This window comes from Lepidochelys kempii, chromosome 1 (assembly GCF_965140285.1).
Source record: "Lepidochelys kempii isolate rLepKem1 chromosome 1, rLepKem1.hap1, whole genome shotgun sequence".
In the NCBI taxonomy this organism is placed as follows: domain Eukaryota; kingdom Metazoa; phylum Chordata; order Testudines; family Cheloniidae; genus Lepidochelys; species Lepidochelys kempii.
Window position 1 is genome coordinate 205,165,929 of NC_136380.1, and position 27,706 is coordinate 205,193,634.

Genomic DNA, 27,706 nt, shown 5'->3' on the forward strand with positions numbered 1-27,706 from the left:
AAAGGGAACGCAGCGGGGGTGGGCTTGCGTTGCACGGAGGGCATATAATGCGGCACGGTCCGCAGCACGGTTGCACAGAGACGGTTGAAGAGGGCGGCTGCTCATCGGAGGTTGAAGGGGACGCGGGGTGGTGGATGGCACTGGCAGGCTGCAGCGGGAGTGAACGTAGTAGGGGTTTGTAGGGGTAAATGAAAAAAAAAATCCCCAATTTCTCTCCTTCCTGCAGTAGGCGGCACTTAGTGCACGCTCACAGTCGATTTCACCGTTTCCCCTGCATAGTCAATTATGCCCCAACCCTTTTGAGATATACTTGTGTGCAAAACTTTTCATAGCCCTAATCCTTCGATTAACCACCTGATTACCGTTATGGTGTGGAGACCAATTGATCTCAGTGGAACAATTCACATGTATAAAGCTAAGCAGGTGCACAATTGTTAGCAGGCTCAAGGCCCTATCACTTTTCTCCGTTGTGTGTTTTTCCCACAGTAACAGGGGAGATAAAAATCTATAAAAACAGAGAAAAAGGATAGTAAATACAATTGTCACAAAGATTAATGTTTTAAACGTTTTTCCTTGTGACTTTTTTAATGACTAGGTTTCTAGTTGATGAGTTTGGGGATGCTCCGATGGAAAGGGCTAGAGAAATGCAGTGTGTTATAAAGCGAGTTTTAATCTCTTTATATCAAACGTCAGACAAGAAACCTGGAATGGGTGAGAAAGCAGAGAACCCTGGGGCTTTGCAAATTCCCCTCCTAAACAGCTATGTTGTGAGTTGAAGCTCTAACGCAGCTTTGCACAGGGGTGCTGAGAGCCACTGAACCAAACTGTAAAACCCTGTATGATGGAAACCACTTCAAGCCAGGGGGAGCAACGGCACCCCTAGTTCCAGCAGCTATGGTTTTGCACACCTACAAAGCTAGCTTGCATGGAAATAGCACCCCAGGCGCTTGTGCCAAGAAAAATACTACAGCAGTTCAGCCACTCATCCAATCAACAGCTGTGAGCTGTGTCTACCCAGTAAGGGAAGTCCTCCTGTGAAACCAGCCAATCCAAGACTGCAGGGGGGAGCTGCATAGAGACTGTGCTTCAATCAGCCAATGACATAATTACTCTTCCCTGCAGCCTTCCGGGATCATTCTGCTAGGTCAGAGGGGGTTTCCTGTAACTCCTGCTGGCCTAGGGGGGAGAGCAGCGCTGCGGGGAGCCAAGGGGGTAGCACCCTAAGGGCGGAGTATTTGCAGATCGCGATGTCTCATTTCTTCCAGGCCCTGTGCAATAAACCCACGGCAAGGACCGGCGGGCCAGGCGTTAAAGAGAAGGACTTGCACCAATGGGGTCTGACAGGTTAGTGGGGATGGCTTGAGCTGTCGGAAGAAGTTACTTGTTTGTAGGGTAAAGTAAGTTAAGGAATTGCTGATCCTGAGGGTCTCAGTGCCCTGGGCACATGGTGTGTGAACTGGGGTGAGACTGCAAGCAGTGCTTCTCCCTAAAGCAGCGAGAGGTGGCTTAGAACTGGATAGTAATAATACATTACCTGGGGCAGGGTTTGCTGTCAGTTACATTGTTGGAAATCTAAATAAATTCCATTACAGTTAACCAATTAGCCTCTCACAGTTTGTACGGTAACTTCCAACATATCTGTGTATGTATGTGTATATATATATCTCTTACTATATGTTCCAGGCTACACATCTGATGAAGTGAGCTGTAGCTCACGAAAGCTTATGCCCTAATAAATTTGTTAATCTCTAAGGTGCCACAAGTCCTCTTGTTCATTTAGCTAACCTAGTCAGTCAGGCAGTGCTGTAATTAAGAACAGAATTAGGTTCTGTGGAGTTATTCTGGGATTACGCTGGTGTAAACTAGAATTTGGTTAACTCTGCCCATTTTTATGGTTAAGATTTTTTTTTTTAAATCAAATAAACTGTGCTCTCTTTATCTCTTCCCATGGAAGCTGTCCAGCTCCCTCGAGCTTGGAGAAAGTAGATGTGCACACAAAAAGTTTGAAATGTTGCATATCTCACTGAAACACACATGGCAAAATCCTTCCTCTCGCATGGAAGTAAATTTAAAAAGGGGGACACTCATTCATTTTGGCAGGGTGACTGGCTCTAAAAATAACAGCCATGTGATTTTGTCTTCCTAAAACAATACCCTAGAAAGCAACAACTATTTTTCCACCATCAGCATTTCCAAAAAGAGGATTATTGTAATGTTAGGGAAATGCGGAAATGAAATACATCCACATTTAATATTCCAGTTCTCTTAGTGTTTCTAACAGTTGTTCTCTCTGAAAAAAATAACATCTGCCACAATGCTATTTTTTTTTTCTTGGTCCTAATCAACTGCAATCAGTTAACACTTACACTAAACTCTTACAATAATATAGAGACTTGCTGGAGGGAGGCTGGTTTGGATATGAGACTTTACATTTGCTACTATTCTCTGTTCCCTGCTGTAGAGAATGGTTCCCTTATCCACCTGTTACATCTCTAACCCTCCAAGGTTGTAGTTCATCAACGTGCTTCTTCACTTCCTAGTTAGAGCATAGGAGTTGGAATTCCTGGACTCCACTCCTGACTCTTCTACAATGCTTCCTGTGGACAAGTCACTTCACTTGTTGGGGCCTAGGTTTCCTTATCTGTGAAATGAGGATAATTCTCACCTACCTCAAAGTAGGTGCGGAAGCTTGTTCAACAGGTGCAAGGTGCTTTCTGCTCCTTTGACGGCAGGTGCTAGTGAAGGGATAATCCACTGCAGAGCAATTCTCCAGTCTGCTTGTTTGCACACTCTACGTCACAGCTGGGAGTTATATTTCAATCCACTCTCTGGGTCTTTCGCAGAGACAGTGGGAGAGGTTTCACACATTATAGCAAGGAATTAAGGGGTCACAGTATCCAAGCCAAGACATTGAAGAAAAGAATGCAGGCGTCCTTAATTTTTGTTTTTATGTTGTTACTATAAATATAAATTTCTTTGCAGGGGTGGCTACAAAACAGTACTTGCCTTTACTGGGCCCTACCCTCTTTTAAGAAAAGAAAATCCGGCAAATAGCTTGCTTAGAAATGATTAACACACCATAGTAAATGCTGAGACCAAGACTTTCAAGAGTCTAAGCCTGACTTTAGACACTTAAATCCATATGTGAGCCCCTAAATAAATGGCCTGAATTGAAAACGAGGCTGCATTTTAAGATGTCTGACTATATATCCGCTTACCACTGAGGTGCTAAAATCCACATTTAGGCACTTAAATACATGGCCTGACTTTAGGCACCCACTTTTGAAAATCTTGGCCTAGATGTCTCAAGCTGGGTAACAAATCAACTAAGGATCCTGAAAATTGTGTTCAAAGTGACTTTGGCCTATACTATGTGAGGAGTTTCTGGCAGAGTTTAGAATGGAGCCCAGCTCTTCTGCCCTCCCGGTTCTGTGCTTTAACCACAAAATCATCCTCCCTCCCCAATGTAGGCAGACAGAAAGACAGTTCAATAAAATCACCTTATCAAGAGTCTGTTATATTAATGTCTGCAGTGAGTATGAACAAAGCTACATGTAGTACCATTGATGACTACAGAGGAGGATGCTAAAGAAATCTGCGAGTGTGTGGGTTTATTTATTTATGTTTTGGTTAAAACTCCTATAGCAAGAAGTATCCCTACAGAAAGCTCCAGGTGCTTTTTACAATGCATAAAACTCACAATAACAAAGCACCAGTAATAGTAAACTTACTAGACCAGAGGTTCTCCACCTTTTCCTTTCTGAGGTCTGCTCCCCCTCCCCTCCCCCCCACCCCACATGCTATAAAAACTCCACTGCCCGCCTGTGCCACAATAACTAACTGGTTTTCTGCATATAACAGCCAGTCAGTGTTAGGGGTTAACAAGAAGGGCAGTTGCCTGGGGCCCCATGCCATAGGAGCCCCCATGAAACTACATTGCTCAGGCTTCAGCCCCAGGTGGCAGGGCTCAGGGACCTAGGCTTCAGCCCCGTGCAGTGGGGATTCAGCTTTCTGCCTTGGGCCCCAGCAAGTCTAATGCTGGCCCTACTCGGAGGTCCCATTGAAACCTGCGTGAGGCCCCCTAGGGGCCCTGGACCACTGGTTGAGAACTACTTTACTAGACTACCTTATTCCTCAATTTGTTGCCAATAATTATAGTAACCTAAAATACCCCACCTTCAGTATTCCCTCAGAAAACTTCAATGTGTTCCATCCCCAAACACCAGCGAGAAAAGATGAGCAATATGGTAGGTTAACAGACTGGGGGTGGGAGGGGGAAGAGTTCCAAAGTTGAGGACCCATCATGGAAAATTCCACTCCAGAATTTTCTTCCTGTTTAATTTGAGGCCAGTTGAGGCATCTCCACTGATCTCAGTTGCAGCAGTTTGACATCTGTAGAGAAGTGATCTACCAAGCCGGCACGTCCCAAATCATTTAGGGATTTATTAGTGAAAACCAGTGCCTTAAACTCCACCTGAAAATGTATTTGCAGCCAATGCCATCGGTGAAGTACTGATGCTATGCTATGTGCTCTGGGTTGGCAGGCAGGCATATTCTGCACCAGTTTCAGCTTCTGGATAGTCTCTGGATATAATGCCATGTAAAGTGCATTGCAGTAGGATGTAGCTTTACACCATTTACTTTTATTTCTAGGTATCCAACTCCGTTCCTACCAAATGGAAGGACTAAAGTGGCTAGTACAGTGCTACGAAATTCAGCGCGGCTGCATCCTGGGTGACGAGATGGGTCTCGGAAAGACTTGTCAGGTGCATTTTTTCATTACTATGTAGAAAAACAACTTGGCCAAATTTCTGTTTTCCCAGTGATTCCTACAAGAGGAAGAAAAATACCAATGATCAAACCAAGGATCAAATTCTGAAGTGCATACTGCAAGGATTAAAACCTAAATCCTGATTCCTTTAGTGGTTACTCAGGTAAAACTCCCTTTGACCTCAGTAAAGGTTTTGCCTGAGTAACACTCAGTAAGGACTTTATTTATTTTATTTTAAGGCAAAATGCTCTTCTGTCAGGAGACATTGCATTGAATATTGAGGACAAAAGTAATGATGGCCATACATGAGACCCCCCCTGTTAAGCTGTAAAAACAACATACTATCAGTGTAATGGTGATAGTTTTATGAAGTTCAGTTCTAGGGTCAGAGAGATAAGTGAAACTTGTAGATTTTTCATATTGATTTTTTGTGACAACATTTTTCAAAATAAGTCTTGCAAGTTTTGGAGAATGAGTCTGACATGCATGTTAATCTGACAATATTCCATGCATCTTAAATAACAAGTGAATTGTTTTAAACATTGACATAGAGTAGATATTCTTCTGTCCTTGTGGGAGGGGATTATTGGGTCTGAGTTGTGGCATTCAGACCTAAACTTTTCCATAGTTTGGAGTTCTTTTGATTTTGGATTTTTATTTATTTATTTATTTTTTGTCCTGTTTTGTTGTAGAGAACCTGCAGGGGCCAGCTGGGAGGCTGTGGGTGTGTTTAGATACAGGGCGATGGTTTGAGTCCATTTCTAGTCATTGGAAAATAATCTCCTCTTTGTCTGTCTATGTGTGTTCTAGACTATTGCTCTGCTTGTTTATTTGACTGGAAAGTTAAACAAAAGGCCATTTCTCATTCTTTGTCCTCTATCCGTGTTGAGCAACTGGAAGGAGGAGCTGGAGAGGTAAGCCTCAGCAATTATATTATCATCTTATATCTTAGCACTAGGTTTGATCTCGGGGTACAGGTTGGAGGCTGAATCAAGGCTGAGGCTCAGGTTTGGCAAAACCAAAATCTTGCTGCCTTTATATAAGACTTTTCAGCTCAAAATGGTGGAAATCCCATGAGACTGGTAGCTATCACAAGATTTCCCATTTTGAGCATCAGGAGTCATGAGAGAGTAGCCATTCTCATAAGATTTTTGGAATTCTCCAATCAGAACCACAAAATATGATCCAGCCTGGCTCCAAACGCATCTGGGTAGCTTTCGAGTCAGAGACTTGAATCCAAACCCTGTCCTCCAAAACCTCAAGGCATTTGGATCTGAGTTTGCCGTTTGGGCCCGTCTCTGGTTTATACACTCTTTGATAGTCTGGGTTCAAAGTAGACTTCGTCCTTTATTTACATGAAAGTCTCAGCCTAGCTCTCTACTTTGTTTTTTTTATAATGAAAACAGATTTGCTCCAGGTCTTTCCTATGTGGCATATGCAGGAGACAAGGAGGAAAGGGCCAAGCTGCAGTGGGACCTGAAAGCGCATTCTCATTTCCACGTGCTGCTCACTACATATGAGGTACCTGCCAGCAGGCAGGAGCATTACTTGCTTGCAGGACACAGGTTCATTTTGAGCTGGAGCCTCAGAACAATCACATTTAGTGGAAGCTTCTGCTTGTATTTACCTTCCCCTTCGTCCCATTCAGTGGCTGCTGTAGGATCCTATTCCATATTCCTTACTGAGATAGAACCCTGTTCTCAGTCCTTTCTCCAGTGAAACTCCCATTGAAGGTAATAGGCGTCTGAGCTAAATAAGGAGTGCTGAACAGAGTCCATGATTAGGACCCAGTTTTGCTCTTACTGGTGCCAATGGGAGCAGGATTGGAGCCAGCCAGAACTAGATTGGTCTTAGTCGCTGCTTTGGCCTCTCCTGCAGTTATTAAAACAGTGTTCTGTTGCTTAATTATTCCTGAGGGGAAAATAAAAATCTTCTCCATTATAAATCGCTCCTCACGGCAATGATTTAGCACCATTCGTTCAATCCATTTTAAAAAAATAAACACATCTGCATCAATCTAGTAGTGGTGAAAGGTCCCCATTAGCTTCCACCATCTGATTTCTCTGACCTTCCTTCATTGCTTCTGCCCCTTTGCTTCCCCTGTTTTGTGGTCTCTCACTTTCTCTTCCCCCTTAGATTGTATCTATTTGTCCCATGCTGTCCCCTCTGACCCTGCCCACCTTTCCACTCTCGCTCCTCGATCCTGTCTGTGCTATGAGAATACTTATCCCAAGGGCACTAAAGGGAGGGGGACTTTCACACTGGAGCAAGCTTTAGAAAGTCCTACCTATCCATGCATAAATTCACTTGACTAGTATTTCTCTTTGCTTGCTGTTGCCAGTGGTGAGGTCTGTGCTTTTAATAAGGGCTTTCTTCTTGACACAGCCCAGCTTCTCCTCCTTTTTGAAGGTGGACAGTGTGTGTGCTTGTGACATTAGCAAGTAATTATGATGCCACAAATTCATCATTATCACTTATTTTAATGCAGGGTCAATGAGGAGGGAAAATGAAACATGGAGGGGAGGTAGATAACGTCACTAGTTCTCAAATGTGGGAAGAAACATTATGTGAGAAAACATGACAGAAGTGAAAAGACTTTGCTGAGAGAGCTGAACATTTTCCCCAGCTTGAGTCTCTCTCTTAATATTTCTTGGTTGAGCTTTTCTGCTTGTGTTTTGTATTGTATTTCCGATGAGACCTAAAACTAAGGTCCTGGCAACTTGTGGTCATTATAGATCCCAGGGCTCTTTCCATAAGAGCAATTTGGGTGTCTAGGCCAAATTGCAACTCCATTAATTACGTTCCATCCTCTAAATCAGAGGTGGGCAAACTATGGTCCGTGGGTCACATCCGGCCCGTGGGACCGTCCTGCCTGGCCCTTGAGCTCCTGGCCGGGGAGGCTACCCCCGGCCCCTTCCCGGCTGTTCCTCCTCCCCTGCAGCTGCACCACCACGCAGGCAGTGGGGCTGCGAGCTCCTGCCGCTCTGAGCAACGACTGGGGGAGGTTGGGTAGGAGGTCCTGGGGGGCAGGCCCAGCTCTAGGTTTTTTGCCACCCAAAGCAAAAAATTTGCCACCCCAAGCTCCGAGAGCACAACTGCCGAAGCCAAAAAAAAAAAAAAAAAAAAACAGGATAGCTGGAATGCCGCCCCTGGAATTGTGCCTCCCCAAGCATGTGCTTGCTTTGCTGGTGGCTAGCCGGGGGGACAGGGAGCAGGGGGTGGGGTGGTCAGGAATAGGGGGGGTTGGATAGGGGGTGAGGTGTCGGGGGGCCTGTCTGGGGGCAGGGGTGTGGATAGGGGGCAGGGCAGTCCAGGGACAGGGAGCAGGGCGGGTTGGATAGGTGTGGGAAATGTGGGGGGCCTGTCAGGGGGCGGGGGTGTGGATAGGGGTTGGGGCAGTCAGGGGATGGGGTGGGTTGGATGGTGGTGGGGTCCAGGGGGTCGGTTAGGGGCGGGGGGTGCCAGGAGAGGGCGGTCAGGGGACAAGGAGCCGGGGGAGGGGGGGTTGGATGGGTTGGAGGTTCTGAGGAGGGCAGTCAGGGGGCGGGAAATGGGGGGAGGTGGGATGGGGGGGGGGCTAGGCTGTTTGGGGAGGCACAGCCTTCCCTACCCGGCCCTCCATACAGTTTCACACCCCGATATGGCCCTCGGGCCAAAAAGTTTGCCCACCCCTGCTCTAAATTCTTCCTGCAGTTTCAATTCTCTTTCACTTTCTCTCCTATTGTTGTATGCTGTTAAGTAGCTGCCATATTCCACTCAAGAAGCAGCTGCAGTTCAAGGGTTGGTGAAGTGATCCTTGTCTGTGAACTGTTTATATATCAGTTTGTTATATTAGTAAATAACTTTAGGATATCTTATGTTGAGAGGTGCTATGTAACTGTAAGGCATTGTGTGTAACACTGATTTTGTTTGATTACAGATATGCCTGAAAGATGGAGCATTTCTAAAATTGTGAGTTTATTTTTATTTTCCTAGAATTTATGCAGTGGGTCTGTCAACAGTCTGTCTAGGCACATTGATGTGAGGTCCCAGTTCTGTTGTTTCACATGAGTCATTGCACTCTTCTTTGATTATTAGAATTTTTCTTCGAGCAACATTTAATGAAGGATCTTTTCACCTTCAGCCACATTGTACATGAGCAATCCTCCCCCCCAGCCGCTAAAGGAACAATTTTCAAGCAGATGAAAAAGTAAATGTTGTGCACTGGTCACACGTAACGGGCATAAAAGGAGTGAGTGGATTTTTGCTCCTAGGGAGCAAGCAATAGCACCAATAGAAGATAGTACATAGAGTAATATTCTGGTAAAAGTGGCTGCATTGGTTTAGAGCAGTGGTCCTCAACTTATTTATCAATGTGGGCCGCAGGTTGAGACCCACGGTGCCCCCACAACCCTTCCACAGACCCCTATGCCTAGCATCCCCCGCCCAGAGACCCCTCCACACAGTGGAGCCAGGAGGGGAGCCCCAGGTGCCGGGGCAGGCAGCAGGGACCCCGAACCCTGCTGTGTGGAGCCAGGCAGCAGCCCTGACTCCAGACCCTGCCGTGCAGGCCAGACAACCTTTAGCACACAGCTGGGCCGCATGTGGGTTGAGAACCACTGGTTTAGATTACAGGTACAAACTCTGACGAAAGTGAACTGCGTAATCGTATGGTTAGGATCATAACCTAAACTGTATCACATCACATTGCCAGTCCAGCAGATCCTGCTCTTTGAGTAGTTATTTCACTTTCTGGTGAGATCTGTATTTTATTAGTATAACCAATCAGCGGCAGGTATTTCTGTCATGATCACAGAAGATTTTACATAATGCTGCACTTGTACTTGGGAAGGGATTTGGATATCTTATAACAACAATGCTGATGCCTTATAATACAAACACTTAGTTATGAATTCTGGAGGCAATCCCATCTGATGAATGCTTCAGGGACTCAGTCGGAGTTAAAAAAAAACAAAACAAAACTGCCCCACCCCATCCCTTCAGCCTCAGTTCATAACTAGTCAGGTGTATGATGGGGCTTCTCTGAAGCACCAAGTATTAGCCACTTCTAGAGACAAGATACTGGGCTTGATGAACACATCGTAGAATCCATGTCTTGAGCTGATAATTAACACACCATGAAACATTTTGTGTGTATTGTAAAAAAAAAAAAAAAATAAACCCACGGAGAATGCAGTTCAGTCCTCTTCGTTCCAAATGACTTTCTGCTTAATTCCGTACCGTTCTGTGTAATTTACACCATCAGCGCAGTATGTAAAGAATGTCGGGGGGGTTAAGTGATTTGCCTGTTATCACATAAACATCAGCCTCAGGACCAGTCTCTTGGTTCTCAGGCCAGTGCTTAACCCACGAGACCTCATTTCCCCTTCAAGAACTGTCACTCAAATTCTTTGAGCCTGGATTGTTCCATCTGAAAAATATGGCTAATAATAATAATACTTCACATGTTTTCATCTGTAGATCTTGGAGCACATTACAGAGGTGGGTAGGGATGCAGTCCAGCCTGCCTTAAGAGTGTGCTTTACAAGCTTAGCAAAATTCAAATGATATACTGTATATCCTCAGTGCATGATTTTCAAAGGCTCACTTGGCCAAGTGGAAAGCCGCCTTCCTTCATAACAAGGCTGTGACGTACTTCTCAGTCAGGTCTGTTAACCTGCGAAAAGGCCAGCTTCTACCCCAGCTGTTCAAAAATAGTTCTCAGGAATATTTGTTTATAATGGAAAAAAGGTGTAATTTTTTTTTTTTTTACTCCGTGAAAAGCAGTTGAACTGTTCCCCCATGTCCCCACCCTCATTTTATCCCCAAAAGTTCATCTTTAGGCAGACACACAGCCCCGGGAAGTTTCAGGCTTGAAAGGTGACTGTTGCAGAGAGTAATGAGAGGGGAGAATGGAAAGGGTTTTACAACTTGAAATATAGATTGCTATGAGGTATCCATTACACCAAGAAATACACATGAGTGGCAAACGTTAGGTGAAGATCTGATTTCCGCCCTCTGCCCCCTACGATATTCAGAGGATTTTAGATCCTGGGTCTTGGTTGAGGGCCATCTCCAGTATAGATGTAGAGAGACCAGCTAATACTGACCTCTTCATATTGTCAAGAATTATTTGAATTTTAACTGAAAACAGTACTTTTTATTAATTTATTTTACAGGTTTAACTGGGCTGCTCTGGTTGTGGATGAAGCCCACAGGTTGAAAAACCAGAACTCACTGTTGCACAAAACCCTTTCAGAGGTAAAAAAGAGCCCAACAACTTTTTAGCTATTAAAGGACTTTTCTCCCCTTTAAAGGGTATGGGTTCATTATTTATGTCATCACTAGCCCTCATCATGTTTGTTCATCTGTGGGCCTGATCCAGTTCCTCTCAAAGTCAGTAGATAGGCTCCCATTGTCTTCAGTGGCAGATGGATTGAGCCCTATGCTGCCAATGGATTAGAACAGGGAACTTGTCTCACATTCTGACTCACGTTTGGGCTTCAGAAGTTTGAGGAATGTGAGAAAAGGATTAATATAAAGAAGCCGTAAATGGCGTGGAACTAAATCACAGCCAGGTGACAATCTGCATCAGGAGTCTGTATTTCTGATATGAATTATTAAAAACAACAAAGTGAGGTAACCGTGAATTTGGAAGTCTTGTCCGGTGGTGAGTGCAGGGGACCATGAGTCATGATTCCTCAGGTCTATTTCTATGGTCTTGCTATGTGACCTTGGTTAAGTCACTTCTCTTCATTGAAGTCAGTGGAGTTGTTCTCCATTTACCCAGGTGTGCCAGAACCAAATCTGCCCCAGTAGGAGCACATCCAATATGCCCAGGGCAATATTTTCTATTATTTCTGATCAGTTTTGTTTCTAGTTCCAGAATGGTCATTGTTAATGCTAAAAGATAACCCCAATCCCACCTTCATTCTGCTCACCTAGGTCCAATTTTTGAACTTGGTGGGAATTTTATGAAGTATTAAACTTGCCATAGTGATAGCCGTGTTCCTCAGTCTAAGTACAGGGAATGCTGCAAATAGCACAGTGCAGATAAATATCAACATTATGAGAGCTGCTCTGAAAACAGGAAAGCAGAGTGTGGATTTTGTGTAATTTCATTTTGGTGTTTTGATTTTTGTAGAAATGTTCCAACCAGCTCTAGTTATTTAACACAGTGCACATGGTTTGTGCATATCGTGCGACAGAGATCAAGAGTATAATGGCACCATATTTGGCCTTCATTCTTCCCTTGCTCATACATGTTTTGTGCTCTGGTGTCACTCCATTAACTTCTGAGGAGTTGCACCTGATTTACACCAGAGTGTTTGAGAGGAGAATCAGGCCCTGTAAGTTTGTTTATTACTCCAGATCTTGAGTTTGCTGGCTTTCACTGAAGTTGCAGAGTTCTGCAGGTACCTCTCTACTAACTGTCAGATTTTGGTTGTGTGGGAGAGTAGTGAAGGGGGTTTGTGTGGTAAGTGACTTTTCATTCCACTTGCATGTTGCAGTTCATTTTACTTTGTCTTTGCTTATTTCAGTTTTCAGTGGGCTTCAGTCTCCTGCTCACCGGCACTCCTGTTCAGAACAGTCTCCGTGAGCTGTACTCCCTGCTCAGTTTTATTGAGCCTGACATCTTCCCTAAAGAGCAAGTGGAAGAGTTTGTTCAGTGTTACTGTGGGATTGAAAAGGAGAGCAAGCCAGGCAAGTAATGAGTCATAAAACGTACTTGAGGGTCAGTGCTGTAAGCTGGTTAGAGCAGGGGATTGGGTGTTGGGACTTTGGGGTTTGCTTTCTCTGAAACTGATTAGCTATGAAACAATGCGGCCTACATCAGCATGTAGGTGCTTTCATATGTGTTTAGGTACCTACCTTTAGGCAGCCACGTTTGCTTCAGTTTCTCCTTCTATAAAATAGGGAAAATACTTACATCGCACAAGCTGGGGTGAGGTTTCATTAATGTTTGTATAAAAAATAAAGTGCTAGAGACATTCCTTTACACTTAATTCATTTATTGCAACATTTTTTTCCAAATAGCCAAAGAATTGCACAGTCTTCTGCAGCCCTTCTTGCTTAGGAGGGTGAAGGCTGAGGTCGCGGCAGAGCTGCCTAAGAAGGTGGAAGTGGTTCTGTATCATGGGATGTCAGCCCTGCAGCGAAAATACTACAAGGCTATTTTGATGAAAGATCTAGGTAATTAGAGCATTTGGGGGGTTGGACCTAATCAGTTTATTTAAAAGCAAATTAGTTCCCTTTTGTAAATCCATGCGCTCTTGTAGTGAAATAGGAGATGCATTAGCATGCTCTGAATGATTGTGCTGAGTTCAGTTTTCTGAATGATCATTTGATAAGCAAGTAATATTAAAATTGGGGATTAGTCTGAGCCTCAAAATTTAAAGCCTGCTGCAAACTTTCCTAAGGTTCATGGCTGTTTTGATTCTGGGCTTTTGGTTTGGTCCACTGGTATTTGGATCTGCACTTTCCCAAAGTGTGGAAGCAGTCAATCTCAGGATTCCGGTTTGGGCCGACCTCTAATTAAAATACAATTAAAGATCTTCAGAAATATCTTTAGTATCACCAGTTAAACCATCCTTCAGTCACATGTGTTAACACCCACCCAAACACCCTTGTAGATTCTTCACCTTCATAACAAACTCCCTTGTACTTCTAATATATAACCAATCAAAATGAGCACACCATTTCTGTTAAATTACACTCAGATGTTCATTCCTTATTCTGATCTTATACACTTTCCTGTGTGAATGCTACATTATGCTGTGAGGGACGAAGGCGCAGGAGGTCTGGCCTAGCGGTTACAGCTGGGCTGAGGTCTGCCCACCAGGGACGGTAGTCAACACGCAGGAGGTGGAGGGATCTCAAGAGCCAGATTCAATAAGCAAGAGTCAGGGTCAAAATCAGGCTGGAGTCAGAGGCCAGAGGTAGTACCGGGTTAGAATGGAGAGTCAGGAATCCAGGTCAGAGTCAGGCTGGAGTCAGAGATTGGAGACCGGGAGATCAAGCAAAGTCTGGCATTGCAGCAGGGTGAAGTCCATGTGGTTGTCCAGACAACTTCCCGGGGGAACCCCTGGGGTTAAATAGGGTGCTGGGCCAGTCAGGGGGCTGCAGGGTACCATCACTCTGGGTCTCTTTGGCAGCACTTCCTGCGGTGCCTACTCTCCATAGTGCTTCCGGGCTGTACCTCTGCATGGCCTCCCAGTGGCACTGTGGGAATATCAGGTGTCCCAGGCTCTGCAGACCCAGCTTCTAGTCCCTGGGTCCTTATATCTACAAACTACCAGCATGCACATGTCTGCAGAGGCTATCTATTACGTAGCACTGGAGAAGCCCTTGCTTGTCCTAATGACCTTGCAGAGACACTCCACTCATCTGGTGCTACTGCTCGGCGCACCAGAGAGCTGAGGCCACAGTGCCAGGGGAGCCTTTCAAGTGCTGATGGGGAGTGCAGAGGGAATGTGCTTGCCCCAGGCCACCCCTGCAACACACACGCACAATCTTCTTCCCCTTCCACTCTTAGCCTCCTCCGTACATCCCCTTGTAACCTCCGCACAGCCTCCCCAAAGCCCTGCTGAGCATCACTTCTCCCTACAGGCCCACTCATTCTTCTGGCCGTCATCCTCATAGTCTCCCTATGGTTCTGCTGTCAAGAGCTGAGACAGCAGCACCAAGCTTCTTATGGAAAGCTTAACATGCCATACCCTCTTAGAGCCTCGCCTCTTTCCCCTCCTCTGACCAGCCTGTCTCTCTGGTCCCTTGCAGACTCTGAGCAGAGCTGGGAAGTAAGGTTGGCAGCGCCAGAGAACACAGGTGGTGGCTGTGCAGATCTTGACGCTGTTGCCAGCTTTTCCTTCCAGTACCCACATGCGTTATACCAAGTAACTTGATTTGTTAATTTGGAAAATGTTAAATCCTTGAGCTGTGTGAAGTGGCAAGGACTGTGGTTCTCTAACTGGGGTCTCAGGGAAAAATTTCCAACAAGATATCACTTTTCAGTGTTTCCTCTGCCAAAGTGGGTAAATATTTGACCAAGAAAATATGAGCAAAAACTCAGTTGGTGCATGAAGAGGGAGTGTGTTAAATTTGGAACCTAAATTTGAACAGTAAAGTGTACCATTGAGACTTTTCCCTGTAGAGCTATGCTCGGTGTCCAGATAATTCCAGTCACTACATTTACAGTGTATCCCCAGAGCTCTTGTTGAATGGGTTTGCCATTTCATTTTTGTGTTTCAGATGCATTTGAAAACGAAGCAGGGAGGAAGGTTAAACTTCAGAATGTCTTAATTCAGCTTCGAAAGTGTGTAGCCCACCCATACCTATTCAGTGGTGAGAAAGAACTGTTCTCTGTTTGAAAGTAACCAAAAATTATCATAGGATATGAGCCAATTTTCTTCAAACATGGCTTGTTTTGTAGATTTCATTGACACTTAAAAATTGAGTCAAGCCTGAAGATTGTATGTAAGGTTGTATGATAAATTACAATCCATATTAATTGACTAATAGTGATATATAAAGGGGACTCTGTTTCAAGGATAAGCCTATGTCAAGGCTGAGCTTTCAGCCTTAACTCTGCAGTTGTTTTCTTTTGAGTGCTTGATTTCTCAGCCTTAGCAATGCATTCACACTAGTTTGTTGACATGGAATCATTACTATAGTGTTCCTACTAGATAGCAAAGCACTGTCAGTTTTGAAGCCGGAATCCAGGTTATTACCTAGTTCTGTTTAGCCACAGATGTGCAAATTGTGAATTACCATACACGACACTGGGGTAACTTGGGGTGACCCTGGAGGCCCTCGCTATCGTTGGTCTACTACTGGCACTGCTTCTGAGACTTTCTTCCCTTCCAGGTGTTGAACCAGAGCCCTTCGAAATTGGAGACCACCTCATCGAAGCCAGTGGGAAACTGTGCTTGTTGGACAAACTCCTTTCTTTCTTGTATGCTGGGTATGTGGTTTTACTGTGCTTTACTTGTGGGAGTCTAGATAAGCCTTGCTGGGAAGAGCAAACTAATTTATCCATGACTGTTACTCACATACACCAAGAAATGAACACTGTAGTGTTCCAGTTAATTGATGCTGAATTACTGACCTCTCTACAGAAGTAATTACAATGTTGCAGCTACATTAAGGATGACCAAGGAACCTTAAAAGGTTTGAAGCTTCCTTTTAAAGAGCCCAGAATACTGGCTGCTTCTCTGTATTTATTCAAACCTCTTCTGTCTTCCAAGTTTGGGCTGGAAATCCTGGAAGAACAAGTTATCTTACATGATGTCTGATGCTTCTGTTTTGGCCACAGATTCCAAGAGAACAGACTTTCATGCTGTGCTTCGGTTCCTCTGGGCCGAGGAAACACAAATATGCAATCAAAATGAAAAATAGTCATGGGTGGGGGGGATCCCCAAACCTAAGAATTGGGACAAATCAAAGCCTGGAAAACACACATGCCAAAGATGTGGGATTTAAGATCCTGACCCAGATTCTGGAACTTAACTTTGGTGGCTTCAGAATCTGGAATTGAAGTTTTAGATACTTGCATCATCTCCCAGGAGAGAGCTAACCAAACCAGGACACACTTCAAATCGCCTTTTGGTGCAGGATGTGAGACAGTTCCTCCTCCATGATGCAGAGTGATACCAAACAAGAGAATCTTAACTAGTATGCAGTTCCCCTCTGACAGCTTCCTTAGGAAGTCCTTAAACAGACATTTTAAAGCAAAAATGAAACTTTTAAAGTGGCTGGGATGATTTTGCTTCTCTGCTGTACAGCAGTGCTGGGGAGCGAGACTGTGTGTGTGTGTGCGTGCATGGATGCGTGCGTGTCTCTCCGTCCCTGGGTCCTGTGCCACAAAAACTCTCAGGACCCATGGGCCTGCTGCACCTAAAAAATGATGCTAGACAGTATCAACTGGCTTGAATAGAGTGCTGTCACAGTATAAGGCACACGGTACAGGTCTGGAAGTCAGGAGACCTGAGCTCCAGCTCTGCCACTAACTCATTCTGTGATCTTGGCAAGTCATTTTACATTTGAGGAAACTGAAATCACACAATGCTTGGATTAAAAATACTCCTCTATATTAAACTAAGCGAACCTTGTCTATCCCTCTGCTACAAAAGGTACATTGAAGTTACGGGATTTCACTTTATTTCTGCAGTGGTCATCGGGTCTTGCTGTTTTCTCAGATGACTCGGATGCTGGATGTTCTGCAAGACTACATGGACTATAGAGGTGAAATACTTGTATTCTTGGAGCAGCTGTCTTGGCATATTTGTCTTTTGTCAGCTACAGTGATGCTGTACCCGACTGATCCTTGCATGACAGAGGAGGGACCATAATACTGGGGACTTATTTCTAGTAGGCAGAAGGAGTTTTCTTGCTGTGTCTGACTGCTTGTGTGACGTTGGGCAAGTCTCTTTAGTTCTCTCTGCCTCAGTATGATAGGCGCCGACTCTGTGGGTGCTCCAGGGCTGGAGCACCCATGGGGAAAAAGCAGCCAAGCTCCCCGCCCCAGCTCGCCTCTACCTCTGTCTCCTCCCCTGAGCGTGCTGCATCCTTGTTTCTCCTTCCAGCGCTTGCCACTGCAAAACAAGCACTGGCGGGGGTGGGGGGGAACACGGCACATTCAGGGGAGGAGGCGGGGCCGGGGCAGGGATTTGGGGAAGGAGTCCAATAGGTGCAGGGAGGGGGCAGAGTTGGGGCAGGGACTTTGGGGAAGGGGTTGGAATGGGGCAGGGGCGGGATGGGGCGGAGGGTTGAGTACCCACCGGCACCAGGAGAAGTTGGCACCTATGCTATTGCCATCTGTGAAAATAGGATAATAAAGATGTTATGAGGTTCAATGAGGTCAGAGAGCTTTGAAATCCTTGAATGAAAGACAAGCGAAGGCCAAACCCTCTCCCTCACTCCCCCATCCTCTTTGCTATATGATTAGGGTAAGATTCTGCTTTCTGATACCTTAAACTGAATGAATGCAGGTTTAGTGTTCATAGGATATATTCAGTCCTTGTGTCAGTGAGTGCAACACTGTTAATTTCAGTGGAGTTACAGCTAATTACCCAAAGGCCTGAACTTGGTTTATAGCACCCTGACATTTCATGGTGATACAATGCTATTTGCTTTACACTGTGCCGTGATGCAAAAGTCATCCTGTAATGGTGCTGGCTCCAAAGAGCCCTGTGCTTCAGGACTCTCGCATATGTTCTGATCTTAGCTGCAGAGCTATAAATCCAAACTCCAGTGAAATCAGTAGATGTATTCCTGATTTACACCACTGTGAATTCAATAAAAAGCAGGTCATGTAGCCTATACCAGGAAATGAACTTATTGCTGAAAACCGTTGTTAGCAATATGTCCCCTTGAATATCGTGTAAGTGCAAGGGTAAGCAGGATCCCATCATTTCTGGCAATGTTACCAGATGTGTTCTTGAGACATGAGATATTTTCTTTCATTTCAATCCATGAGGCTTTGTGCCAGGGGTCGGCAGCTTTTCAGAAGCGGTGTGCCGACTCTTCGTTTATTCACTCTAATGTAAGGTTTTCCATGCCAGTAATACATTTTAACATTTTTAGAAGGTCTCTTTCTATAAGTCTATAACTAAACTATTGTTGTCTGTAAAGTAAATGAGGTTTTTAAAATGTTTAAGAAGCTTCATTTAAAATGAAATTAAAATGCAGAGCCCCTGGACCTGTGGCCAGGACCCAGGCAGTGCGATTGCCACTGAAAGTCCGCTTACGTGCCGCCTTTGGCACGCCTGCCATAGGTTGCCTACCCCTGCTTTATGCCAACTCTTTCTCATGAGAGAGGCTTTTATTTAGCGTTTCTTGCCATAGACAACTAATAACGTAGTCTAAAGCTGAACATGAGGCCAAATCCTGTAGTCCTGACTCAGAAAAGCTGGCATCGAAGTCAGTGAGAAAGGACTGTATGCTTTGGCCGATAATGCGGGGCCAGTTGCCAAAGTGGCCTGATCTAAAACAGGCCATTGTACCAGCGCTCTTCTGCTTTGGCTCGGAATTTTTCTACTCTGCTTCCAAGCAGCAAACTAAAACACAAGAGTTTCTGCTGCACATTCAGTTCTGGTGGCCCCTGCACTCAGTGAGTATGGAGTAACTCCATTGCAGTCAGTCTAATTAATTGGATTTACATCAACAGGGACAGAATCTGGCCCTTCATTTCTGTAGTGCTGGTGGAGCATGAGGGAGCAACAAAGCTACTAACCCCCCTGCCCCCCGAGAGTAGACTAGCAAGGAGCGAAAATAGGAGAAGGTAGATGAAGGAAAGAAAGCCAGAGGAAATCTGGGGAGAATGGGGAGAGCATGGAGAATCTGAGGTGTGGGGTGTTGGTGGAGGAAGACTAATAACAGGGAAAGCAGCTTGTAGAGCAGGGAGCAGACCAGGAGGGCTGGGAAAGGAGAAACCAGCCTGGAGGGGGATAGGGTCAGAATAGTGGTTTCTTGACCAGATGCTGTTCTGTCCCTTTGGAAAGGTTACAGCTATGAGCGGCTGGATGGGTCTGTCCGAGGGGAAGAGAGGCACCTTGCCATTAAGAATTTTGGTCAGCAGCCCATCTTTATTTTCCTGCTGAGCACCAGGGCAGGTAAGGCAACTGTGGGAGAGACAAAACTGGAACTATAATCAACCCCTTCCACAATCTCCTGGCCTTTTGCTGTCTTCAGGGATTGACCGGACTTCGGGAAGGTCTGAATTCTTTAGAGAACCCCAGGTTTAATATTCAAATAAGATTTCATAAGGCTTTTAAATAGCATCAGTTAAAAACCATTTAGTCCGTGATAGAATCTGTGTGGAGATTTTTTTTAATTATAGTTTCAGATGATGTGTTTGAATGTGTCTTCTATGCTCAGGCTGAGACCCAAGTTCAGGATCCTGAGGCCAACATGCAGTTTACAGCGCAGCCCATTGCACGACTTGCTCAGCCCTGGCAGCCCTCCTTGCGGCAGCTTCCCGCCGCCCCCTTGGCCCGGGGAGTCCCCCCTGCAGCAGCTCCCCGCCGCCCCCTCCCTCCCCAGGCCCAGGGAGCCCCTTCCGCGGCAGCTCCCCACCCCAGCTCACCTCTGCTCCGCCTCCTCCCTGAGCATGCCGCCGCTTCTCCCGCCTCCCAGGCTTGTGGTGCCAATCAGCTGTTTGGCACGCAAGCCTGGGAGGGAGAGAAGCAGAGCGGGGCGGTGCTCAGGGGAGGAGGAGGAGCAGAGGTGAGCTGGGGCGGGGAGCGGTTCCCCTGTGCGCCGCCCCCACCCCGTTACTTGCTGCAGGCGGCCCTTCCTGCACCCCCCTGTCCCAGCTTACCTCCACTCCACCGCCTCCCCCAACCACTTGGCGCCCGAGACGACTGCCTAGTTCGCCTAGTGGTTGCACTGACCCTGCTAGGAAGGAAGGTGCGTCTCCTGGATAGAGGCAAATGCTCCTCAGCATGTACCTCCTCTTTAGTGGCAGTATATATCTCAAACCTATATTCCAGTTTAACTTGTCTTTTCAGCCCATGAGAGCTAGCACTTCAGAAAGCAGTGACGGGCAAATCTCCAACGTTTTAGTTTGGCTAAGAACCCAGACTGTCCACCATCCTCAGGCTTGTATTATTGTACTTGACGTTTCCAGTTTCTGTGACAGAGTCGCTGGTCTCCGCCAGGACTTAGGGAGATCCTTTGTGTTGACACTAGGCAGCCCAGCTGTGTTGGTTGGTCTGCCAGCTAGAGAGCACCATCTGTGTCCAGCAGCCTCAACAAATAATCCCCTTTAGATTGATTACACCTGATTGCTTTTTAGTGCATTAGATAACACGTCTGTTATGAGGCCTGGTGGAAAGCTGGAAGCATAGAAGTGCAAGAAAATGAAATTCAGAAGGTTAACCAAACTTTTCTGAGCCTCATAAATGATTCAGTGTTGGTTTGAGGGATGGAGCAAGGTTGGGTTTATTTTTATTTTATCTGAACTGATCCACCCTTTTGTAGTCTAAACACCGTTTCTCCCTTTATTTCATGTTGCTAATGTGTGTTACTGACCATCCCCTTTGTTTAAAACTTTTTTTTAGGTGGAGTCGGCATGAATCTAACAGCAGCAGATACAGTTATTTTTGTTGATAGCGATTTTAACCCACAAAATGACTTGCAAGCCACAGCGAGAGCTCACAGGATTGGCCAGAACAAGTGAGAAATAGGAACAGAACTGTTTCTTGTGGTGCATTTTGCATCTGATTGCTCACCCTCTCACTAAATGCCACACTAATGCTTCCCTCCCACCCGCAAGTTCTGACAGCAGAGGAGACCTAAGCAGAGCGGTTTGGATAATTGGGGGCGGGGGGAGAGAAAGAGGAGCCATGGGTCCTCAGCATAGTTCCACCTCTTCCCTTCTTTGATCCCATGCAGTCCTGGCCTCCCCAAGTCTCCAGAATCTGGAACTCTGCAGTTATGGAGGGGGGATAGAATGGGAGGTTGGCTGCTCTCTGCAGTGTCCCCTCCTCCTTTTGACCATGGTGGTCAGGTCAGCATCTCCTTCTGCAGCTCTACACGTGCTTTTTCTTAGCTAACTGGGCACCTCGCTGGGTCAGGGCTGACTGCCAGGTTTGGTCCCAGATTCAAGGAAACTGTTCTAATGCAATATAAATGATTAAACTGACTCTCTTCAATTTTGCAAGGCCTGTAAAAATTATCCGCTTGATTGGACGGGACACTGTAGAAGAAATAATCTACCGCCGAGCTGCATCGAAGCTCCAATTTACAAACACGGTTATCGAAGGGGGGCAGTTTGCTCTCGGAGTACCCAAGTGCCAGGAAGCAGCAGACATGCAGGTAAGATGATCGCTGAGCATGACTTCGACAGCATCATCCCTGAGAAAAGTAAGAGGGCCCCATTCTGGGTGTGTGTTCAAGATGGGCCTGATCCAAACACCATTGTCTTTGGGGAGGATTGGAGAAGAACATGGCATCTGAATGCATCTCTTTTATGGAGCAAGCCAAAATCCCAGATCCAAACACCACTGAAATTTGGGGACAATCAGATGCTAATTTTTAGGCTCAACCACTGTCTAACTAGGGCATGTTTTCCAGAGGGGTTTTCTTTCCTTGTTTTTGACTATAATAGATATTTATATGAAAATTGCATCGTTGCTTCTAGGAGTTCATTTGTTTTGCCTCCTTCTCCCACACAAACAGAACTATACCTTCAGCACTATGGTAGCTTTTTGTTACTAACCCGCAACTTGTCCTAGGCTTGCAAAACTTTCAGACAAAATTTACACTGAGCTCTAGGCGAATTGGAATCCTGGGGTGGGAGGATTTGTGATTAGGAACTGAAAGCTGAGTTTTGCTTTGAGATTTTGGGACTTAAGAGCCCTAGGGCCCTACCAAATTCATGGCCATGAAAAATGCATCACAGACCGTGAAATCTGGTCTTTTGTGTGCTTTTACCCTATACTATCCAGGTTTCATGAGGGAGACCAGCATTTCTCAAATTGGGGGTCCTGATCCAAAAGGGAGTTGCAGGGGGGTTGCAAAGTTATTTTAGGGGGGATCGCAGTATTGCCACCCTTACTTTGGCGCTGCCTTCAGAGCCGGGCGGCCAGAGAGCTGCCGGGCGGCCAGAGAGCTGCCCAGCAGCAGCGCAGAAGTAAGGGTAGCCGTACCGCAAACCCTCCTACAATATCCTTGTGACCACGCCCCCCCCCAAACTCCTTTTTGAGTCAGGACCCTTACAGTTACAACACAGTGAAATTTCAGATTGAAATAGCTGAAATCATGAAATTTACAATTTTTAAAATCCTATGACCATGAAATTGGACCCTGAATTTGTTAGAGTATAAGGCCAGAAGGAACAACCAGATCATCTTGTCAAACTCCATACTAAGTGAAATGTAGGGGGACGTGAACTCCATGTAAAGTGAAACAGTGAAAAGCTATGGCACAGCCCCTCTCCTTCCCTCTTTCCCGCAAATTTGTCTGAGCAATGATGGCTTCCAGTTTGAGAAATTGGACTGAGCCCGTGCGTGGTGATATGCCATGCTGGCACTTTTCACCCCACTAATTTCTGCAGACATTTAAGCATTCTTGTAAAAAGAAACAAAAGTTTCTGGCCTTTCTGATTGTGAAGGAAACCTCTTGAATGTGACCCAATGCAGAGCTGTCTGCCTGAGTCTGCATGTAATCTGAGTAGCTGTCTATGCAGCTACTAGTGACCCATGTCTGTCAAGATGGATATTGCTGAGCATGATTTGTTACTTGGATCTAGTTAGGTGGTGCATAACTGGTGAGGGCAGAGTGAAAATAACAGCTGACAAAGCATGAGTGTTTTGTGGGGTGACATTAAGTGTCTGATTTCCATCTCCACAAACTACTTTCTTTTCAACCTAGAGGCACAGTGGGCTAGGAGTAGCATGAAATATGATGGTGACGTTAAACTTCATCCTTTTGTTCGTTAAAGCTGAGTGAAATCCTGAAGTTTGGTTTGGATAAGCTGCTCTCATCAGAGGGGAGCATCATCCAGGATGTGGAGCTGGAAAATATCCTTGGAGAGACAAAAGAAGGAATGTGGGTAAATGATGATGTGCTACCAAGTGAAGAAGAAAGCGGAGAGCAAGATACAGAAAGTAAGTTCGAGGATCCTAAATGCACACAAAACACACTCAAGTCTGGATGCTATTAGAGGAAATTTCAAGGGGTTATACTGTGTTTTTCAAGTAACTTTGGAAGGAAGAAAGATGGGTTTGTGGTTAGAGTAGGGGACTTGAAATCAGGAGACATGAGTTTTATTCCTGGCTCTGCCACAGACTTGATTTGTAACTGTTGAACACTCCCTTCCTACTTTTGTGCCTCAATTTCCCCATCTGTAAAATGGGGATAATAATAACTGATTTGCCTTTCAGGGCGTTGCGAGGCTAAATTCCTTAATGTCTGTGAAATGCTTTGATATGCTTGGATGTAAGACTCTAGGGAAGGTTCAAGTATTGTATTATAATTGACTTCATTCACAGAGAAAGATCCATCTTAAGATGGAGTTACAAATCAGTAACTTAAGGGTAAAAAACATCATAGGGATGTTGTAATTTTCCCCAAAACAAGTGTTACGAACCCTGGAATTTCACTTTAAAAAATCCAAGCATTAGGGAAAGAAATGCAGAGTTAGGGCACCCAAGTAACCCTTAACTCTGTCCTGTGGTGACAGCATGCAATAACCATATGATTAGGATTAAGGCACGTTAGTGTGTGCAGTCCCAGACTGGATTAAACTGATTTTTAAAGATCCTTTTTTCACATATTTTCCACTTGTAGTGTCACTCTATGCACTGTATTCCGATCCATAATCTCTGCTTTAAGTGCAAAATGGAACTCATCCTTAACTATGGAATTGTGACTGGGGCTTCCATAATATTACAGAAATGGGATCCTATAAAATGGGCCTTCAGTCCCATCCAGTGGCTACTGGTAATAAGTTACCATTTGCCAACAGTTACCATGCAGTGGTATTTCCTATTGTAGACTCAGAGAAGAACTGTGGTTTCTCAGATCCCAATGTGTGGTAGCTGTTGAAGAAATTTCTGATCTTCAAGGAGCCAGGATTCCATCTGTATTGGATAGTGCCAAACAAATTCCACTTCAAACTCACCATGCGTGTAATCCTCGCTGAGGATTAATGCCTTGACAGAAATTTGGTTTAGTTGTCTCAATGAGATGCTTATGTTTTTCCTCACAAAACTATCCCAACAGTTATCCCTGTTAGAACGGGCAATGGTGTCACAAAGAGGGTGTGAGTTCAAATTACTTACTTACTGTAACTTTAATTATTACTTGTTACTTATTGTAATTTTAGCAGATACCACTGGCCCATTGGAAGACCTTTATACATTTTAATTTTTTTTTAAGATCATATGTACGTATATGAAGGCAAAGATTATTCGAAAGACCTGAGCAGAGAAGACAGAAGAGCATTTGACCAGCTTTTGGATCTTCAGAAAGTCCTTGAAGAGACCAATCAAGAAGGAAGAGCCCTCCGAAATAAAGCAAATGTAAAATGAAAGAAATGACTCATATGATGCAGTCAGTGAGTCATTGAACATGAGGCAGATTTTAATCTCCATCTTGTGGAGGAAATATTTAAAGACTCAATTACAAATATCTTGAAATTAATTAAATTAGTAGAATCTGAGGACTGGATGAATCAGGGGGATTGGGAACGGATCAGAGATGAGCATTAAGAGGTTCAAATGCAGGTCATTGCAGTACAGGTCACTGTCGTTAGCTGATGGTTTGGTGACCTCCTTGAAATGAGTTGAGGAGTGTGATTCAATTCAGACAAAGCTCTGGAGGAATAGACTGTAGGGAACAGATACGGGACATTGGATAAGATGGGATCTGATAGGAATTTGAGATGAGAAATGTCTGTTTACCTGCAAGTCCCCTTCCTTTTCCAGGTACTTGTCACTGGTCTTCAGGAGGTGCCTACAAGGAGGAAGCATGCACTGAGCCCAGAAGAGCTGGAGGCCAGAAGGAGGAAACGACAGGAGGCAGCAGCAAAGAGAGCACGGCTCATGGAAGAAAAGAAACAGAAGAAAGCAGAAGCTGAACACAAGAAAAAGTAGGATTGTGCTTTATCTGCTACTAAGCAGTGTGGTGTCTATTACAGTTAGCAGAGAAACTGGCTATGTCAGACTGATAAAAACAAGTCAGGAAGCTGCAAATTCTGATTACTCTTGCAATAACGGGGCATTTGGGACATGGGAAGGGGTGAGGAGGAGACGTTGGCTGCAGGTCATGTCTAAAAGGAATCACAGCTGGACATTGGTTTTTCAAGTGTGTGCTGAAATTGCAGGATGTAGAGGTGTTGATGTAGAAATGGCTTTTGACACAGCGGTAGCATCAATTTTTGCTAACTTTCATAGAGGTGGGCCTGAATACTACACAAGGTGGAAACATGTTTGCTAAGGATTTGTACAAAAGAATAGCACAAGCATATGGGGACAAAATCAGAAAGACTAAGGTACAAAATGAGTTACACTTAGCAAGGGACATAAGAGGTAATAACAAGAGGTTCTATAACTACATTGGGAGCAAGAGAAAGATGAAGGAAAGTGTAGGTCCTCTACTTGATGGGGAAGGAGAGCTAATAACTGATGACATCAAGAAGGTTGAGTTGTTTAATGCCTGTTTTGCTTCAGTCTTCACTCAAAAGGTAAATTATGCCCAGATACTTAACACAATTAATATTAACAACAGGGGAGAAGGATTGCAAGCCAAAATAGGGGACGAATAGGCTAAAGAATATTTAAATAAGTTAGATGTAATCAAGTTGGTAGTGCCTGATGAAATTCATCTTAGGGTGTTTGAGGAACTAGCTGAAGCAATATTGGGATGATTAGCAACTATCTTTGAGAAGTCATGGATGGCAGGTGGGGTCCCAGAGGACTGGGGAAGAGCAAACATAGTACCTTTGTTTATTGGGAAACAAAGTGGTCTTGGGGAATTACAGACCACTCAGCCTAACTTCAGTACCTGGAAGGATATCTAAATGAATTATTAAACAAATCAATTGTAAACTCTTAGAGGATAATAGGGTTATAAGGAATAACCAGCATGGATTTGTCCAAAACAAATCATTCCAAACCAATCTTATTTCCTTCTTTGAGAGGGATACTGGCCTAATGGATGGGGGAAATCTGTAGATGCGATTTGTCTAGATTATGATAAGGTGTTTGATACAGTCCCACACAACATTCTCATAAGCAAACTAGGGAAATTTTGTCTAGATCAGGGGTCTCTAATTCAATTTACCTTAGGGCCAGTGCCAGTCCTCAAATCCTCCTAGCGGGCCAATAATGTCACTCATACCGCCCAGAACCCACCCCCCCAAAACCCCGCCCCCACCTGCCTAAGACTCTGGGAGGGAGTTTGGGTGGGGAAGGAAGTCTGGGGTAGGGGATTGGGGTGCAGGCTCTGGGAGGGAGTTTGGGGCTGGAGGTGGTATGTGGGGAGAGGGTGGGGATGCAGGCTCTGGGAGGGGGTCAGGGGAGCAGCACTTACCTGGGGCTCCAAGGCGGGCCGGGCCAAGCCGGGGGGCCTCCGTGTGCTATGCCCCCAGGCACCGCCCCCGCAGCTTCCCATTGGCCGCAGAGGCACTCGGGGCGGGGGCAGCATGCGGAGGCACAGCCCCGCCCCTCTTGGGGCCGCAAGGAGGAGCCGGCAGACACGTGGAGCGAGCAGGCAGGCGCTGCTCAGCTCCACTGCGCTGCCGGGGCCCCAGGCCATTGTAAATTGCTTGCTGGGGGGAGCGTCCGGTGGCGCCAGGTGGGGCCAAGGGAGAGACCCGGCTCCAAAACTGCTGAAGCCCCATGGGCCACAATGGGGAGGTTCGCAGGCCGCAGATGGCCCATGGGCTGGGAGTTTGAGACCCCTGGTGTAGATGAAATTACTAAAAGGTGCGTTCAGGACTGATTGAAAGACCGTACTCAAACAATAGGTATCTATGGCTTGCTGTCAAACTTGGAGGGTGTATTTAGTGGGGTCCCACATGAGTCTATTCTGAGTCCCGAACATTAATGACTTGGATAATGGAGTGGAGAGTAGGCTTATAAAATTTGAAGATGACCCCAAGCTGGGAGGGTTTGCAAGCATTTTGGAGGACAGGATTAGAATTCGAAATGACCTTGACAAATTGAAGAACTGGTTTGAAATCAACAGGATAAAATTCAGTAAAGACAAATGTAAAGTACTACACTTAGGAAGAAGAAAAATCAAATGCACAACTACAAAATGGGAAATAACTGGCTAGGTGGTGGTACTGCTGAAAAGCATCTGGAGGATCTAGTGGATCACAAATTGAATACGAGTCAATTCATATGCAGTTGCAAAAAAGGCTAATATTGTGGGGTGTATTAACAGGAGTATTGTATATCAGACACGGAAGGTAATTGTCCGACTCTACTCAGCACTGGTGAGGCCTCA

The 27,706-nt window shown here is 45.3% G+C and overlaps 1 protein-coding gene across 4 annotated transcripts in view; it reads left to right on the top strand.

Moving 5' to 3' along the window:
• CHD1L (chromodomain helicase DNA binding protein 1 like) overlaps positions 1–27,706 on the top strand; it is a 38,866-nt gene that overhangs the window by 165 nt on the left and 10,995 nt on the right. Inside the window, exons 2-18 of one of the 4 annotated variants that reach the window (XM_073309112.1) lie at positions 1,266–1,344; positions 4,654–4,766; positions 5,582–5,685; positions 6,178–6,292; positions 8,691–8,722; positions 10,930–11,011; positions 12,292–12,454; positions 12,788–12,943; positions 14,999–15,091; positions 15,614–15,710; positions 16,917–16,990; positions 19,249–19,359; positions 20,809–20,923; positions 21,412–21,565; positions 23,193–23,358; positions 24,632–24,774; positions 25,180–25,343. In XM_073309112.1, the coding sequence (XP_073165213.1) occupies positions 4,677–4,766; positions 5,582–5,685; positions 6,178–6,292; positions 8,691–8,722; positions 10,930–11,011; positions 12,292–12,454; positions 12,788–12,943; positions 14,999–15,091; positions 15,614–15,710; positions 16,917–16,990; positions 19,249–19,359; positions 20,809–20,923; positions 21,412–21,565; positions 23,193–23,358; positions 24,632–24,774; positions 25,180–25,343 (1,859 nt within the window). In that variant the 5' untranslated portion in view covers positions 1,266–1,344; positions 4,654–4,676. Of the gene's footprint in view, positions 1–1,128; positions 1,345–4,653; positions 4,767–5,581; positions 5,686–6,177; positions 6,293–8,690; positions 8,723–10,929; positions 11,012–12,291; positions 12,455–12,787; positions 12,944–14,998; positions 15,092–15,613; positions 15,711–16,916; positions 16,991–19,248; positions 19,360–20,808; positions 20,924–21,411; positions 21,566–23,192; positions 23,359–24,631; positions 24,775–25,179; positions 25,344–27,706 lie in introns of those variants that run through there. The other 3 variants (XM_073309082.2, XM_073309102.2, XM_073309093.2) reach the window with 3 other exon arrangements.